This window comes from Equus caballus, chromosome 31 (assembly GCF_041296265.1).
Source record: "Equus caballus isolate H_3958 breed thoroughbred chromosome 31, TB-T2T, whole genome shotgun sequence".
Classification (NCBI taxonomy): domain Eukaryota; kingdom Metazoa; phylum Chordata; class Mammalia; order Perissodactyla; family Equidae; genus Equus; species Equus caballus.
The window spans coordinates 10,904,988-10,923,975 of NC_091714.1; the positions used below are offsets into that span (position 1 = coordinate 10,904,988).

Consider the following 18,988-nt stretch of genomic DNA (forward strand, 5'->3'; position numbering starts at 1 on the left):
GTTCACCTTTGCGAAAATATATTACACTTTTAGATGTAGCGGTCCTCCTGAACGACCTCAGTAAACACAGCGACTCATCAGTGGGAACTTTACATACATGTCTTCTGAACTGCACAAGAACCCCACCGGATCAGGGATCAGGAGACCTGGTGCCAAAACCAACTGTGCTGTTCTGGACAGTGATGACCATGGATGGGTCTCTCGCTCTCAGCTTCAACAATAACAATAACCGTCATCACAGCCATGCTAACACGCACCAAATGTCACCATGGGCCTGCTGTAGTGTAGTCACACGCCTGACCTTTACGGGAACCCTGTGAGATGTGGTTATCATCTTTACGGACGCAGAAACTGAGGCAGAGAAGCCGAGAGGCTGGTCCAAGGTCACACAGCTCGTAAAGGAGCTCTAAAGTGAGGAGGTGGGATCAGACGAGGATGGAAGTCCATCCAGGTCAGGTGTTGTGTGTAATTCCACTGGGGAGGGAGGTAAACAAACGCCAACACTGCTCATCAGATCTTCTAAGAGATTATTCCTCTCGGAATAACACTGACATTAGGAAATGCCCTGTTTGCCAGGTTTTATGCAATTCTATTACTACATGTCTTCACACTCAGCAAGGAGAGCTACGGATTTACTTGAACAGCACGCCCCCTCACAGGTGGAATGTTTTCTGCGTCATTTCTTCTCCTGTACAGATCGCTGAAGAGCTGCTTCAGGCACCTGGCAGATGCAGGCTGCAAGGAGCCGACTGGGGACGGGATGGTGAAACGAGAATGTCGGCCCAGGCAGTTAGCATTTCTGACACAAGTTTAGAAAACAAACTATACGCTTTAAACACCATCTCCAAGAAAGGTGAAAGCTTTCTATCAAAAAACTCACTTTTACAAGAAGTTGAAAGAGAGAGATCACACTTGGGTCCTCCCTTTGGTCACTGTGAAGCGGGGGTCTCACTGCACGGTGCTCATAGGACACTGGAAGAGTAACCCACTGACCAATTTTCATTCTGTGCAAAGCACAGCTCACGGGACCTGAGACCAGTTCCACCTGCCGAGCTACCCGCTCCACAGTAGGCAATGTCACGTGTCTACAGTGAGCCCTTCTGTGGGGTTATGTGTTCTATCCCGCACCAAAATCCACGCAGTGCAATAGAGTCTCAAAATCCCCATCTGGAATGATAAACGTGTGTGTGAAAATCCCCAGAGGGTGAATGACCCACGCCAGGGATTTTAAATGAACAACTACAATATCTTTATACCTCAGAGAAGGTTATTAAGTCTTTTTGACCCAATTCGGAAAGCGGAGCAAGTTCTTGAACACATACAATATTTTACACAGAACTTTCCAATGTATATGTAGGTGATGCCTCAAAAACCATCTCAATACCAAAAATCGCCTGACGAATTCTGGAATATGGAGTACTCATAGCTTTAAAAATATTAAAAGCAGATAAATCCAGGTTTTATTACAATCATTATGAGGACAAATATTTCTGAAAGAAAAGTAACATCAAAAACACCTTAATCAAAATGAATTCAAATTATAGCTATATCCAAAATATGGATGAATCTTAGAAACATATCATTTAGTCAATAAAGCAAATCTTAGAAGACCACATACAGTATGATTGGGGTGACCTTATTTCCTGATTGGCCCAGAATGTTCCCGCGTTATGCCTGATGTCCTACTGTAATTATTAATAGCAACTTTTACATGCTCACAAGTATCTCACCTTGGATGACAAATTATATAGTTATTCTAAATATGATACATTTCTATAAAGCTCAAAACTAAGTAAGACTAACGATATACACTTTATGAATGTTTGAAATAAAATTCTTTAAAAAAAAGAAACCCAAAGCCAAAAAGAATGATTAAAAACATATTCTGAGATATCTGAGGCACGGGGAGAGGTATAGAGCTGAAAATAAGGAAGGCACACACAGGTAGATACAGTAACACTAGTAACATTCCAGCTCCCAACTGGGGGTCCATGAGTAGTCATTTGATGTGCTATGTATGTTTATATATATATTCACATATATATGACATCCCATAATAAACTTTTTTTAAATATAAAAGGAGTAAAGTGGTAAAACTACCATCCATGCTTTCAAGATAACAGAATAAACTATCAGAAAATTTATTAGCAATTCAATATCAATTCTGATAGGTTAGTAAAAAGCACTTTCTGGCAGCCACCTATATCATGTTAGCACAAGTGACATAGAAAAACTTTACATCTAGTTTGCAGATAAAGGAAAGCTAGTTGCTAGGTGGGTTTGAATGGATGAAGTCTGAGATAAGCAAGCTGGATGAGGATGAGGCAGCTGACAAATAAATAAATAAGTAACCTCAAGTACACAACAAAGGAAGCAGAAGATACAGCAGTATGACTACTGACATGGCTGAAGGCAAGAGTTAACTGGAACATGAACTCCTTATAAGAAAATTAGAAAGTAACAGTTTGTACCAGTAACAAGGCCTTGAACATGTGCTGGCAAATTAAGACACTGATAAGTATAAATACTAAAAATATTTTAGAAAATAACAGCCATGGTACAAACTAAATAGAACCATAAATACCAAGACCACTACTAGTCACCAATCTCACCTTCGTGGCACTTACCAGAGGATCTTAGTTAACAGAATCATTACAAAACATATGTTAAGAGAATAAATAATTTTATGGCATAATTTAAGGTAAACGTGCAAACCGAAAATGTCAAAGCAATTGGTGATTTTATTAATCGGGTGTTTATATTCATTAGCTGAGTGTCTTTAGGAATTGAGACTCTTGCATGTTTTGGTGATAATTCACAAAGTTATGCTCCTAATATGTGGTGCCATCACTAGGTTTTCAAATGGTGAAAAAAGTAATGAAATGGACGTCGCTATTAATGAACGCTAGGTCTGTCTTTACTATAGAGTAAAATAATATTATTAAGAAATGAATACCTGGAATACTTGCAGGAGAAATTGGGCCAGATCGTGACTGGTTGCTGCCAACAGGAGAGCCGACAGGAGAAGGCGAGGGGCCCCCAGGGATGCTGGAGAGATGGGGGGATGCGTGTGGAGAGAAAGGCGACTGAGCTGGGTTGCTCTGATCCCCTTGGCTGCTCGTGGACCCGGATGCACTGACCGCTGAGCTCAAAGTGGCTTCCGTTCCCGTGGGGAGGTCATCGATGGAGCCAGACAGGTCCTAAGAAAGAAAGAAACAGCCTGTATTTATAGAGTAATATGTATTTGGACCAATATCTCATCAAGAGACTATCTGAAAATCACAACAAGGCCCCCTTCAGAGACAAAGGTTTTCTGGATAACAGCCAGAATCCAGAGCATGGCCAGTTACTTCTGGAAGACTTTAATGAGGTCTCTCATAAGTTGAACCCATAAGATCTGGTCTATCCCTAAAAAGTGAGGGAAGTTGTGCCTCTCTTTCATAAACCCATCCTACAGCTTTCCTTGAAGCAGTGAGCACCTGGTCCAAGGCAACCTGTTCAAGAGTCACAGGAAACAGCACTTTAGGCGGCCACTTACCATCTGAATGGCATGTCTGATTCTTAAGTGATCACTTCAGTAAACTGAAAACTACGGCTTTGGATCATTCTATTTAGAAGTCAATGTTGGAGCACTGTCTGAATTTCAAACTAGGACATTCTGATGTAATGGCAGTCAAAATTTTAACCAAACCTTGTGGTGAGAAATTCTTACGTTTTAAGGAATTGCAAAAGTGCCATTAAAATAAAGTAGTGACATGTACTTTGATACGATATTGTGCAAATAAGTCCCTTAGACAGTTCCTGTGGCAGAAGGAGTCCTATGTTATACCTTACTTTTTATAACAATCGTAAGCAAACAATTTTAATGCTATCTAATTCGATTATGCCTCTAAGGCAGTTATTAAAATCCCCATTTGACAGATATAGAAACGGAAGCTCAGAGAATCAAAGTTATTGTTGAATGCATCTGCTGCTGATGATGAAGGGGGCATTAGAGAAGAGAAGGGAGGACACTGTCTTTCGCACCCTCATCAGAATGCGAGGGGGCCAGAGAATTTATTCTGGCCTTCCTCACAGCTGTGGCACCGGGGCCTACAACGGGGCCACCAGCAGATGCTCGGTAAGTCAGTGCAGCCCTGCCACGAGGACTGGATTCTCATCACTAGGTCTGCAAATCCAGAGGCGGCGGACAGCTCGGTGCTGAGTGAGTTCTAAAGGGTGAGTAGCCGGAGAAGATACTTGTCTTGATAATCTAGAACCTAATACTGCACACTGCGATCAGAAACACCTGTTACGCTACTGTCCACAAAGCACAGCCAATCCTACCTGATACCTTCCACTCATTCAATTCTATTAATGTTTCCTCTTACATCACTGCTTACTCCTGGGACTTCTAAAACTAGGGCTTTGAAAACCGTTGGAGGAAGATGCTCTGGATTTGGAGAATGGATCTGGACCAGGAGTACAAATGGGGCCAGGTAAAGCAGAGCTGGGTACAGTTCTTCAGGGTACCCCAAAACGGCATCAAGCAAACTCAGGATCAGGAGCCTAGTCTCCTGGAAAGCTTAGCTGTTAATCCTCTCTCACATCATATAATATACTTAATTTCTTTCTAAAAATAATTCATATAATTATTTTTTTAACAGCAAATTGCCAATGATTAAAAAATACATTCTAAAGAATAGCTGATGAAAACCCCACAAAAAGATGAATGTTATAGAAAAACAAAGATTTCTGGTGCTAAGAAGAATAACATCTTTCTAAGTAAAACAGAGAGCAATCTTCAACGTCACATAAATCTGCTTATGAATAACAAATCTAACAGTAACAGGGTAGGTTGAAAATACCACCCTAGAAAAAACTGCCATCAAATCTCCAAAATAAAATGGAACAAACTGAATCACGTTTGCAGAATTGAGAGAAAAAAAACATATAAACATTTCTACTCAGGGCACATGAGATGCATGATTTTGCACATATTCAGCTGGTAAAATGTATTTAACTTGATTACTGGAAACACTGCGTCAGACTTTTGGAACTGAACACAACTTTTTTTGAAACAGGTAGAAACAGAGGAAGATCATTAAGTAAGTAACAGGCTACATACATGGTAGAGGCATTTACACTTCAGCAATCAAGGCAATTATCCGAGTTCCTCGACACAAAACTTAAGCTCATAGATGTGTACACACACACGCACTGATGCGCTGAAACAGAACACAGGACGGAGTCTCTCCTCTCCTCCCCGTCCCAGGCTGAGTGCTGGCTCCTCACTGTGCGCAGCCTCGGAGCTGGGGTGGCTGTAGGGGTGTGGAGGACTGACAGGGGACCCGGAGGATTCTTTAAGTCCCTACCCCCAAAGCATTCCCTTCCTAACCCCACATAACCAATTCATGAAGCGCAAAGGGACACACCTGCAGGGCCTCTTCAAAGCAGGGCACTGCAACCTATGGTGTGTGGGCTAAAATCGGACCCTATCTGTTTCTGTTCCACCCAGAAGCCAAAATTTTTCTTTTTTTGCTGAGGAAGATCTGCCCTGAGCAAACAACTGTGGCCAATCTTCCTCTATTATGTATGTAAGGCACCGCCACAGCATGGCCACTGACAGACGAGTGGTGGAGGTCCATGCCTGGGAACTGAACCTGGGCCGCCAAAGAGGAGCATGCTGAACTTAACCACTAGGCTACCGGGCCTGGCCCCCCAAACATTTTTAAAGATTGAAAAGAAAACCAAAACAGTAATATTTGGTGATATATGAAAAATATCTGAAATTCAAATTTCAGGGTCCATAACGTTTTACTGGAGCACAGCCACAGCCATTCCTCTCAGTTGTCTATGGCTGCTTTCTGGCTACAACGGAGAGCGGCTGTGACAGAGACCCCATGGCCCACGAAGCCTAAAATAGTTACTATTTGGCCCTTACTAGGCAACTCGTGCTGACCTCTGATCAGAGAGCCGCGGCATTCCAGGCCTTCACCGCCTGGGGACATGAGTGAGACAGGCCTCAGCTGAACTGCATGGTGACCCACTGCACGTCAGGAGTTGCACAGGCGCCACCAAAAACGGGCCTGACTCCACTCCTGCATCCACCTGGAAAACGCCGAGTGGGAGCCAGACAGAACGGTACTCTCTCTGAAGGAGCCCCCATAAGGATGGGCAGTGGGCTCCACGCATGGACGCACTCTCTAACACCAACAGATGTCTGTCACTGACAAACAAAGGGTCAGTCGGATCAGAATCAGCTGGGAGGCAATATGCTTTTCATGCATCTTTAGAGGAAAAAAAAACTGGTAGATAACCAGACATAAAACCACTATCTTCTATTATACTACTTAGGGAATTAAACATAGAAAAGACTTAATGCAGATTCAATTTTTAAAAAATCATTCTTTGAAGTTAAGTAATTTTGTGCAAACCTTTCTTCATAGAAAAACAAAGCGTTCCTGGGAAATTTTTTAAATTCTCTGCACTACCTATAAATTCCTTCCCCGTCCTCCCTTAAAATTCCACGTTAGGATTGAAAAAGTGACACGGGTGAGTGTTAAGAGAGCTCCGTTCAAGCTGAAAAGTCATGAAAAACATTTTTATTATTCAACCAGCTGATCAAGGAAATATCAAGAGAAAAATATAAAAACGGTGGCTTTCTTACTGTTCACATGTCATCAGAATTTCAGCGCTGACTAGACCTCAGTGTAACAGAAGAGTAATAAAAAGATATCATTTCTATATTACTGTTAGACACACACGTAACTTTTATATGTAAATTACAGAGAAATATTCCCGCCCTGCAGATACTTAGGGTATCGGTATGTATAGCGATCTTAAAACACGTGAATAAAAGAAGTTCAACAGTAGTTTAAACATTCAGCCTCGTTAACAAAGAAGCTGTGTAACTAATACTCCTCCAGAGGACAATTTAGTCAGCAGGGCACCAACACTATTCTTCTTTTATAAGTACTATCAGATCTATGATGCCTGGAAAGAACACAGAGACCTTACCGCATCTCATTCTAACCAAGGCACCTTCAAGCTACAGTGCTTCCATTTATCTTGCTGGAAAGCTGGCAGGTAAGGTAATTGCAAGGAGGACTCTTAAGGGGCTGGAGTACCCCTGCCCCACAGCATTCCTTACATCCTTCCTCTTTATTGATGGAGTGATGCGTAAAGCAACGACTTCACGGGCTCACGCATGTTAAATTCGGTATTTTGCCAGGACAATTTGCTCTGGCAAAATCTGGCTAGCAAGTTGGGCTTGCACTATTGGACACCACTCTGAATACTGACTACTTTCCAGCACGCTAAAAATAATCTAACTCCCACGATCAATGGCTCATTTATTTTTAGAAAATCAATACCTTAAAAAAAAAAGCTTGTTTTACTTTAAAACTTAATTTAAATGAAAGTTCCCTGCAAAGAGGCTCCCTTCTGTAACCATCATCCCTCCACTCTCAGCCCATGTGAAATTTTCATTGTAACCCAAGTGACAAGTACAAGGGATTTCACTGTACTTAGAGCAAAATGCCGCCAGGGAGCAATAACAATACTACCAGAATCTGACGAGAGGAACACTTACGAATTCGCAGAGAGCAGAGGTATGTTCCTGATTCAATATGATGGGATAAAGTGAGGGAAGGCAGCGACAGAGGAATGTATACGGGGACATGCCATGAAGGAGGAGCAGAGGAAGACTTTTTTTTTTAAAGATTGGCACCCGAGCTAACAACGGTTGCCCATTTTTTTTTCCTGCTTTATCTCCCCAAGTTCCCCCTGGTACATAGTTGTATATCTTAGTTGCAGGTCCTTCTAGTTGTGGCATGTGGGACACCGCCTGAACATGGCCCGACGAGTGGTGCCATGTCGGCACCCAGGACCAAACCTTGGGCCACTGCAGCGGAGCCACAGGGCCGGCCCCAGAGGAAGACTTTTTAGAGATCTGCATATATATAACAGACATACAACATTAAGTATAAACATTCTCTCAAGTCTACATAGTGTATATGATCCTCTCTAAAAATATATATATATACATTTTTGAGGAAGATTAGCCCTGAGCTAACTGCTGCCAAACCTCCTCTTTTTTTTGCTGAGGAAGGCTGGCCCTGAGCTAACATCCATGCCCATCCTCCTCTAATTTATACGTGGGATGCCTACCACAGCATGGCTTTTGCCACGTGGTGCCATGTCCACACCCAGGGTCTGAACCGGTGAACCCCGGCCCGCCGAGAAGCGGAACATGCACACTTAACCGCTGCGCCACCAGGCCGGCCCCTCTAAAAATATTTTACATTAATATACTATGTCTTACTACATCAAAAGACATCTTTGGTTTTGATGGTATTCAATTTAGCTTACTAATGGATAAATTCAGTCAATGCTGGTGATATCTTACTGTCTGAAAGAACTGGGAATAAGGCAGAAAATTTTACTCCCTTGCTCAATTAAATAAGTGGGTTTTTCAAAAAAGCAAATCAATTTCAAAATACTCTAAGCTATGGTTCTCCATACAATTAGTGGATGGTATTAGATCAGCCACCGATAGAGAAATGCAATGCATCGTACACATTCCGGCATCTCTTGCTCAGAAGTGCCCCAAGAGAGCACAAGGATAAACACTGAATTAGAAACAGAGAAGATATTTCAATCAATGAGACTAGTTCAGGTCTCTTGTTTAAGGATTTTAATAGGATACAGTTAATGATTTCTCACTGTGATTCCCAGGGGTTTGAAGCACAGGTTAAAATGCCAGTTCAGTGGTCTTTAAAGAAGTCTCTTAGTCATCTTCAAAAGCAGAAATAGTGTCTGTGTTTTAGAACATTAACTATGAAATTCAGGTGTGTAGTTCTCTCTTTCTCTCTCCAACTAGACCCTAACTTTCTTAAGGGCAGCGACTCCTTGGGCCAGGTATGGTGTCAAAGAGAAGAGAGACTGGACTGGCCACTGGTGAATATCACCGAATTTATAAGCCCCACAGTAAAATACAGCTGCAAACACTACACAACATGAGCCAGCACATGCAAATATTTCTAAATATTTACCATAAACACTCTAGTGAAAACTATTGACTTTGCTATTGAAATTTAGCAATGCATTCTCAGACCTCTGTTTCCAATTAACATCATGAAGGCCAAGCACCCAGCTTCATTAGATGCTTAGCTCTGGAAACACACTGTAAAATAACTTCATACCTTCCAATCTTATTTCAGAACTATTGCTTTGGACATGTGACACAAATACACGTTGAAACTGATATTAGAAGTGAGCCAATAATTTGACTGACGTATACACAAAAGGAAAACCTCACAGTGACTCTAATTTCTGTGATGTTTGTAGTCTTCTTTTCAGAACGAACCTGTGTGTAATAGCGTATTTTATGACACCCACCAAAGTCTCCGCTTTCATTGTCTAGAGAGCAAATGAGTAAAAGCTTAGACTTCCCGTCTAAATGAATTAAAAAATACAAAGGAACAGAAAGACAGAATCCATGAAGAAAATTCTCCAAAGCAATAATTTTTAGGCATTAAAAACATCTTCTTTCCAAGTCTTACATATACATATATATATATATTTTTTTTTTACTTTGTATTTAAACATGTCCAAATAACAAATGTTTCTCTCTTCATTATATGTGACAATACATACAACGCATAGCCTTAAGATGTATGAGGTCAACTGGACAAAAAAAATATTTGATGCTAATTTTTAAAAAGTCACAAGCTCCCCAAATGACAAACCCATATCCAAAGCCAGGGACAACACAAGGAAAACTAATGAGTCAAAATTCATTTTAAGAGAGGTAGCCAAGAATCACTTTTTGGGGAAATGACTTTCACCCGATTCATTTGCAGTCTTTCTCCAGCAAATATTCCATTATGGGTAACTCTCATTTTAAAGGGACATTTACAGGATAATCAGCTAAACTGATACTTTACAAAAGCCAGATTCGGAGTTAAGCATACTATCATAAGCAAAAATCATTACAATGGTTATATTTTCTTTGAGTTTTAAAGATCAGCACCTAAAATAAAAGCTGGCCGCAAAGGTCCATGGGTTAAACGTCCCGACATGAAACGTGCCGCCATTCTAAATTTAGAAATGGTAAACAACATAAGTATGAAATATGCATCACGTAAGGGAAATTTTTTTCCATTGCACAGGCCTCAAGGGGATCCTAAATTATTCTCAGTTTTTGAACTCTGCCCAGGGAGAGTCCCTGCCCTTCAACTATTAAGAGTCTGGAGACGTAATGCAGGCTAGGAAGAACAAACGGACTCTCTAACACGGTATGGGCGGTCTTGAACTTAAAATGTGGTAAGAAAATTTATTTGTAGCTATCTTAGGTTGGATGGCATCTGAGACTAACTTTCACCTGGAAATAACATTATCCTTCTTGGTTACAATCCTAGGACGACCCTCACAAAGGACGATGACAACGACCACAGTCACGAAGATGCTGGGCAACGACAGCACGACTCGCATTGGCTTAGCGCCTTCTAACGACCAGAGACACTATGTACACTGCATTACAGGAGGAAACTAGAGGATCTTGTTAGCTCCAGTCCATTGTTCCTACCAGTCAAAATGTTTTTTAACTGATCTCATTGTCCAACATAGCCAAAACCCTTCCTGACCTCAAGACAAGGCCTATCACGAAAAAGACTCATGGCAAGTAACTGCTGGCCCTTTCTTATTCGAAGAGCAGTGGCATTTTAAAGGATAGCCTTATTAATACAAACGACAGACTACCTGTACAGGGAGATATTGAAATAAAGGGAGAACACTGAATAATCTGGGAGAGGCATTTGTACTGAGTGTCCTCCTTTGGCAGGCACGCCCTATCTAAGGTTTGCAGATGGAGCTGTGGGGATCGGGGGTGGGAGGAGGTGGAAAAAGAGGTGGAAGGCAGTTTTTACATGTGGGTGACATTTATATTTAAGCTGGCCTCTAGTAAGTGATCTTGTACACTCAAATGTCCTTCTTTCATGGAGACGCAATGAAGAGAGACAAACAGCTAAACAGATAAATTCTAATAAAAAGCAGAAATTCCATGGTGGAGGGGTGAATTAGTAAGTGTGGTGGAACACAGAATGGTATGTCTTCAGCCGGTGCATGTTTGCCCAGGGGCTGCTGCCTGAGATAGGTCCAGACAACGAGGGAAGGCGTGCCCTTTGCACAAGTGGTGGGCAGGAGACCGGAGCAGAGAGAACAATGAGCAAAGGCAAGAAGGACAGTGGGAGGGCAGCCACCTAGAGAAAGAACAGTGAGGAGATGAGGAAAGCTAGAAAAGAGGCTGAGTGAGAAAGGAGCAGGTGAAGAGGCCACCTGAAGGCAGCTGTGAATGCCCTCAGATGCCCACGCCAAGGACCACGGGCTTACATTTTTAGGAACTAGGGAGCCAACAGAGGTCTAAAAGGGGAGTTTTTTGTCTATTTTGTGAGGAAGATTGTCACCGAGCTAAGATCTGTGCCAATCTTCCTTTGTTTTATGTGGGATGCTACCACAGCATGGCCTGATGAATGGGCTAGGTCTGCACCCAGGATCTGAATCCGTGAACCCCAGGCCGCTGAAGTGGAGTACGCAAACTTAACCACTATGCCACTGGGCTGGGCCCTAAAAGGCAAGTTTTAATATTATCAGAGAAGGAAAAAAAATGCAGTGGGATGCCAAATAAGAAATGTTAAGCATTTTAAAGAAAACAAATCATGTTTTCACAAGTGTTTATAAAAGAATGCTTTAAACATGATTAAAATTACAGGGTCAAACTTAAGAATAAATTTGTAAAGTGTTTTTAAAAGTCTACATATTTTTAGCATTCTACAAAATTTAATAAATAAATGAACAACAACAAACAGTGCCTGAACAGCTACAGTCCAGGAAGAACAGCAGTGTGCTCTTTCGATTGCAATAATTCCACGAGTCTACAAAGTCCTCCTACTCATTTCAGTTACATGTAAGAATCAACAGATAAAACGAGCGGAAGGATAAACACCTTACCCCTAAAATAGCACAACAGTGTCTAAAAACGAATTATGAGTAACATTTGCCTTTAACAGGTTATATTCTTTATACCTGCTACTCCAAAACTGTTGGTGACAACATTTAGTGATAAAGAGGGAAAATCAACTAATGATGTCAGGAGGAGGGATGTGGTTTTATAGACGTCAAGACCAGGTATGAAACTATAAGTAAGAATGACCCATGTGCTATGAAAGCAAACTGATAAACTAACAAGATCTGTAAATATGTAAGATTTAGTTTGTCCGCTGATACCAGCTTTTATTACTGCAAGCACACCATAAATCTTTATAACAGAAAAGCAATCAACATCACCGTTTGCATCTCTCGTGGTAAAAAAAATGACTGTTTACATTAGAAGTACAGTGCTCAGCACGTAGAAATTCGGAAAATAAAACTTAAAAATGAAAAGGCACGAACCCTCAGGAGACATTTATTTCTTCAGTATACAGCAACAAAATGCTTTAAAAACTAAGACCTATAGGAACCGCAAATAAATTAGCAACTTAAAAAAACAGAGAAACACACAACTCACAAATTGTACTGAGTCCACGTGGAATAAAGGGAAGTTTTATATGTAGACTACTACTAAAATTTAGTTAGTTTGACATTTTCCCCATTCACATGAATCATATGAACAGACATATTTGCTCTACATCCTCCACCGGATTTTTATAAACTTTTTATTTTGAAATGACTCTAGACTTACACAAAAGTGGCAAAGATAGTCCTGAGTGTTCCCATGTACTTTTCACCCAGTTGCCTTTACGTTAACATTTTACATAACTATGGCACATTTATCAAAACTACGAAATTGACATTGGTACAATACTATTGATGAAAATACAGACAATTAACATTTTACCAGCTTTTCCAGAATGTTCTTTTTCTCTTCCAGGATCCAATCCAGGAGTTCCCCTTACATTTATTCCCCATGTCTCCTTAATCTCTTCCAATCTGTGACAATTTCTCAAATCTTTCCTTGTTTTTTCACAACTGTGACACATTAGGTCAGGTGTGTGTCACACTGGACACGCTCATCAGGTACTTTGTAGAATGTCCTTCAATGTGCATTGGTGTCACTCACGATTAGACTGGGGTCACAGGTTTTGGGGAAGAATACCGTAGAAGTGAAGTGTCCTTTACACAGCATCCTATGGGGGTATGACATCAACATGAATCTTTACAGCGGATGTTGACTTTGATCGCGTGGCTAAGATGGCATTGGCCAGGCTTCTCCACTGTCAACTTCCTCTTTTCCCCTCTCCACTCTATTCAGGCGAAGGGAGTCACTAAGTCCAGCCCACACCGAGGGAGGGGAATAAAGATTTGTCTCCTGGAGGTGGAGTATCAAAGAATTTGAGGATCTATGTTAAAACCGTACAGTCAGTGGTAAACATTGGGGGGATATATTTAAAGCTATGCAAGTAGCCTGTTTCGCCTTAAATTCTGCCTGCATATTTTAGTATTTATCAGTGGATCTTGCCCACGGCATTACACTGGTATTCTCATGTTGACTTTCTATTTCCTTCATTCCTTCCACATTTATTATTTGGAATTCTGTAAGGAAGAGCTGTCCTGTCTCTGTTCATATTTACCGATAGTCAAGATAATTATTTCTCCTCCGTATGTTTTCTGGTGTAACTTAAGTCCCTTTACAAGGAGATGAGCTCAGACTCTCATCAAGAGTAAATGATAGTAGTATGTCCAACTGAGATTTAGTGATTATAAAACTTTGGAGAAAAAGATGCACTTTATGCTTTTCCAGACACAGCTAGTGGGAATACAAATTAATACAACCACTTTGGACAATGACTTGTAGGCATATTGTAAAGGTAAAGATGCATTTATCTTATGACCCAGGAAGTCCACGGCCAGGTTTATATTCTGGCACACGTACATGAGGAGACACAGAGAAGCACAGAAGCCTTGTATCCTAATAGCAAAAAATTGGAGACAATACAATTTTCCAGCAATATCAAATAGAGATGTAGCCAGAAAATGGGATACCATACAGCAGTGAAATCGAATGAACTGGAACTAAAAATACGACTATGAGCCTCACAAACGATGTTGATAGAAAAAAGAAAAAACCGAAGCAGCAAGATGTCACTAACACAGGTGAGAAGGCAAAACCCAGGAGTGGACCAGAGACAGCAGGTAAATTCAGAGTCTAGATCAGAGCAGGGGACAAAGACCAGAAGAGACAGTGAGCGTGGGGAGCAGCGCTGCGGATGAGAAGGCGGACGGCAGAGGAAGGAGGAGAGGTGGGACAACTTCATGGTCCCCGCCACCTTCACCACGGCCAACATCTACCTTGGCGAGCTGGTCTGACCCGCAGTGAACCTCGGCACCGGTCACTCGACGAAGCCCTCCTTCCCTCCGAGAGCCATCCCAGACCGTCCTGGGGTAAGGCCTTCCCTGACAGCTGCACTCCCCCAGAATGAGCTGCAGAAGCTCCTTCCTCTACGATCCACGTCATATTCATCCACTACAGACTTTTCTGGCGAGTATTAATGAGCTGTTAGCACCTGCCACCGTCCAAACTCTGGAGTAAGACGACTCGAATTCAAACGTGAGCTTCGCCACTTACTAACTGACCGTGGGCAACACACCTGACCTTTCTGTGCTTCACTTTCCTCATCTATAAAATGGGGAAAGGTCAGTATTGGCCAAAAACTGTTGTTGTGAGAATTAGGGGAGAAATTATAAGGGAAAGGATTCGTGCAGCAAGAGCTCAGCGAGTGTGAGCTATGATCAGTATTAACCATGAGGGAGAGGCTGTGAGGCAGAGAGCCCGGATGGTGTGTAACTGGGGATACAATGCTATCAACAGAGAGTGGCTCACAGAGTGAAGAGAAGGGGACACCTGTCCTCCCCCTTGTTTTCCTAATCTCAGCGGACGCTGACAAGGCCTCTGCAGGCACCACTGGAACCAAATCCAGCAGGAGGTAGGAATCAGGTTTAAAACGGAACCCCAGACAGCAGCAACCAAAAGGGGAGAGAAATTCTACGTCAAAGAGGCATCTCTTCTCATTTTTCAGGTGAGCTCACTGGATTAATCATTCAAAAGCCCCTTAAGGAGTGAGGCAAGGACTGCCTGCACTCTGTTTATGAACACAGGTTTTCAACAATATTTCTATTAGTGAAGTTGTAACAAATATTCTAGTACTGGCTAATAGTTGAATGATAAGAAAAACACCCATACTGACTCCCTATTTAAGAATCACAAATAATAAAATGTTACCACAGAGAGATGATTATGCTGCGGTAGAAAGAGCACTGGATGTTAGAGGGTTTGAAGTTGGTGCCATCATTGACTAGCCATGGGCAAGAAAATCTAATCTTCTATTTGGTTGTAAAATGGGGATTATAATGCTTACTTTGTCAATGGGTCAATATAAAGAACAAAGCAAATGATACGCAAATTGTGAAGGACATCACTTCAAAATATAAGATGCTATTATTTTCCTGATGCTAAGTTATATATTAGACATAGGATTCGAATCAGTCCTGTCTTAAAGAAAAGGTTAGAAATAGAATAACAATGAAATAAATACTAAGGCCACATCAGTTTGAATCCCAATTTCCTTCTTTAAATGTCTACCTCGCTTTATAAAAATAAAGCCAAAAAAAATCTACAAACAAGAGCTATTTCATTTCTTCAGTATTTAAAGATTTGAAGATCGTTTTCAATTATCTCATTAAAAATAGAAATAGTCTAATGACTTCATTATAACAGAAAGCTGAAATTTTAATGTTTTCACAGAAATGATTTTTAAGACTTCTGAGTCCTTTAGAAAGAAGTAGAGAATCCAGAATTTTCTTCCCATGATTAGCCTGCATTACATTAGACTCCATTACAACTGGAAACATTTTGTGAAGACTATTTTTATATTTTAAAATGAAATTCAATACATACAATACTCCCCAAAAAGTCAAACTCAAAAACATGCATTCCTTATTTTCAGTTATGATTCACAGACTCACTTAGGTAAGAGGCTTCCAAAATGAGTCACTTTTCGTCTCTGTACAGGGACAGCCAGTCACTTCACACCTCAAGTGCTAGCACTCAAGAGCAATTTTACATAGTAGCTTTTCCTAGGAGCATTTTATAACATATTATTTCAAAATCTACTTCTCAAAAGGAGGTGGTCATAAACCTATTCAGGATTTCAGATAGAAACTTTCGATACAGATAATAATAATAACGATAATGATATGATATGATATGATAATGATATGATAATGATAATAATAATAACAATGATGATGATAATAATATCAATAAGGGCCTGAGTGAGGTCTGGACATCTGGGTGGTTCATTCCTCTCACCAGAGCCAGCTGTGTTCCACGCAAGGGTATTCCTGTGCCTCACACCTACTAGTAATTATCCTGTCGCTTGGAACACGGTCCCAACCCCACGAGTAGAATAAAGGGTTTTCCCCGATGATCACTTGGTCCACTACAAACCCTCTCAAAGACAGCAGAAACAAATGGAGAGAGGATTCCGACAGGCACAAGGGTAAAATTCACATTTCTTTTGCCTTCTAGAACCTTTCAACAGGGAAAAAACCCTAAGTCACCTGACTTTCCAGCCCACCATATTTCCTAATCTCTCTTCATCCCAGTAAATCATAAGTTTTGAAATACAATCGGACTTAAACTCTGGTCACCAGTCTATAAATCCCTGGAAAGTGCTGTGGAGCCTCTTTCCGAATCTCTGCATCTTATTGCCCCCTCTCGTGAAACCCGCTCCTACACAGCTCTCTTAGATGTTAGTGATCTTTCTGACATTTGTAATGTATCATAACAGTGTTCTCGCTGTATGGGGGACAGTGCTGACAAAGAATCTGGGCTCCAGAACCACACAGCTGACCCTAAGCCCAGCTCCTCCTTCACTAACTCGGGCAGTGGCGGAGCCCCACAAGCCCCCAGCTCTCATCTGAACGTAGGACGGGGACAACAAAAGTCGTGACCTCACAGTGTCGTTGAGGGAGTTAAATGAGCCGCTGTACATAAAGCCCCAGAGAGGAGCTCACTGAATATTTACAGTACTGTAGGTTTGTAGTAATAATAGCAGTTAAAAGCGTGAATTCTGGCGTGAGAGCAGTCTGAAACTGAGTCCTGGCTGCACCATTTCTTCACCCAATCTTGGGCACATTAATTTACCTCAGTGAGCCTCAGATTCACCAGCCAAAAACTGCAGAAAATATTACTTATGCCACGGTGAGGATTAAATGTAATTAAGAATAAGAAGTGTTAAACATCCAGTCAATAAACAGTTGCTATGCATAGAAATGCATACATACGCATATAAACATATACACATTTCAGACACAGTTTGGCTTTTTAACACAGCTTGTACCATAAAATATATTTTGAGTACAGGATAAAGAATTTGCAAATGACTTTTAGAAAATCATCTCACTTACAAGATTGGGTGAGTAAATAGTAGGGACATGAATGCATCCTTCTACTCTTTAACAAATATTTACCGGGTAATTAGTGTTAGGCAAATAGTTATGTTAACAATCAATATGACACTAAGTAAATAGCCTTTGGCACTTCTTTACAATGTAGTGTTACCAATGACAAACACTGCATGCCAAAGAGGGCACTGATTGCAAAAGGTAATGTGCCCAGGTTGGGAAGTCTTGGTTCAAATCTTCCCTTCATCACTTCCTAGCGGTGTGAATTAGGCGAATAAATTAATATCCCCAAGCCTCAGCTTCTTCACCTATAAAACGGGTCTCTGTCTCGAAGATGCTGAGAGAACTAAATTAGTTTAGTAAAGAATCCATTTAATAAATATTAGCCATCATGATTTTGATTTTTATTATATCACATAGTATGGAGGTAAATTTAAAACACGAAGTAACAAGAAAACCAGATGTTTAAAACGGCAAAAAAGTTAGAAACCACCTAAATGTCAATTTAGTAGTGGGCTATTAAAAATATATAATTAAAAATGGATATTAAAAATGATGTAATTTTAATTAAAAAGATTGCTGAGTGAAAATCAGATAACGGCAGAAAACAAACATGATCTGATGTAAAATAGTATAGAATATTATATGAATACATATATTTACATGTACATACAAAATATATGTGAGTGTGTACATTTTTTAACGCCTAAGAGATAGCAACTGATGCTCAATAAAATGTTAACAGTTATTTTAGGTGATTGTATCAAGGAGGATTTCCTCTTTCTTCTTTGTACTTGAGCAATTATCATTTTAATAAATGCTAAAGCTTTTTGGTAGCAGAAATAAAACAAAAGAGGGCCTTGGAGATTTTAACAGTCTTTAACACGCAGCCACGGTACAACTTAATGAACAGAGTATTAATTTATGCCCACTGTGAGGCAAACAACAAACGAACTTTAAAAAGAAGCCCATTCAAAAGATGGGAAACAGTTGAATAGCAATAGCTTGAAATCATATTAGTATTTTCAGAATAGATGTTAAAACAGTGCAAAAGTATATGGTAATAAAATGACAAGACAAAGTCGGACAGATTAACAATTATGCTCCCATGCACAGTTTTCACATTTTATCAGGCTTAGATTTTTTAATAAAGTTTTCCTCGTGGTCTCCATTAGCGAGTCTGTTTATACATATCTGAGTTAAGATGGCTGAGGAAAACTTAAAAATAGGGTATTAAGTAAGTAGAACAAAGCAAAAAGATAAATATTGATTTTAATAGTACGGCCTTTGGATATAGCAGGCCCCAGCCTCAGAACGCAGCTGCCCACAGAGATGAACACAGAGCAAATACAGACACAGGTACTTCCAGCTAGATGGGTCCTGCAGAGCTTGTCCCCCCAACACGGCCAGCTTGACCCTGAAGATCCCCAGAATTAATAAAAGTCACGTGCCTATCAAAACTTTAAATAGAATCCAATACAGATTGTTATTTTGTCATTGTTGGCAACATGGAAGAAACAAGACCAATCCTCAGGAAATACTG

The 18,988-nt window shown here is 40.6% G+C and overlaps 1 protein-coding gene across 27 annotated transcripts in view; it reads right to left on the minus strand.

The window, feature by feature from the left end:
• The window catches only part of ARID1B (AT-rich interaction domain 1B), a 413,107-nt gene that overhangs the window by 116,897 nt on the left and 277,222 nt on the right, over positions 1 to 18,988 (minus strand). For all 27 annotated transcript variants that reach the window (XM_070256330.1, XM_023633152.2, XM_023633155.2 and 24 more), the window contains one exon: positions 2,957 to 3,200. In XM_070256330.1, coding sequence (XP_070112431.1) covers positions 2,957 to 3,200 — 244 coding nt within the window. The remainder of the gene's footprint in view (positions 1 to 2,956; positions 3,201 to 18,988) is intronic.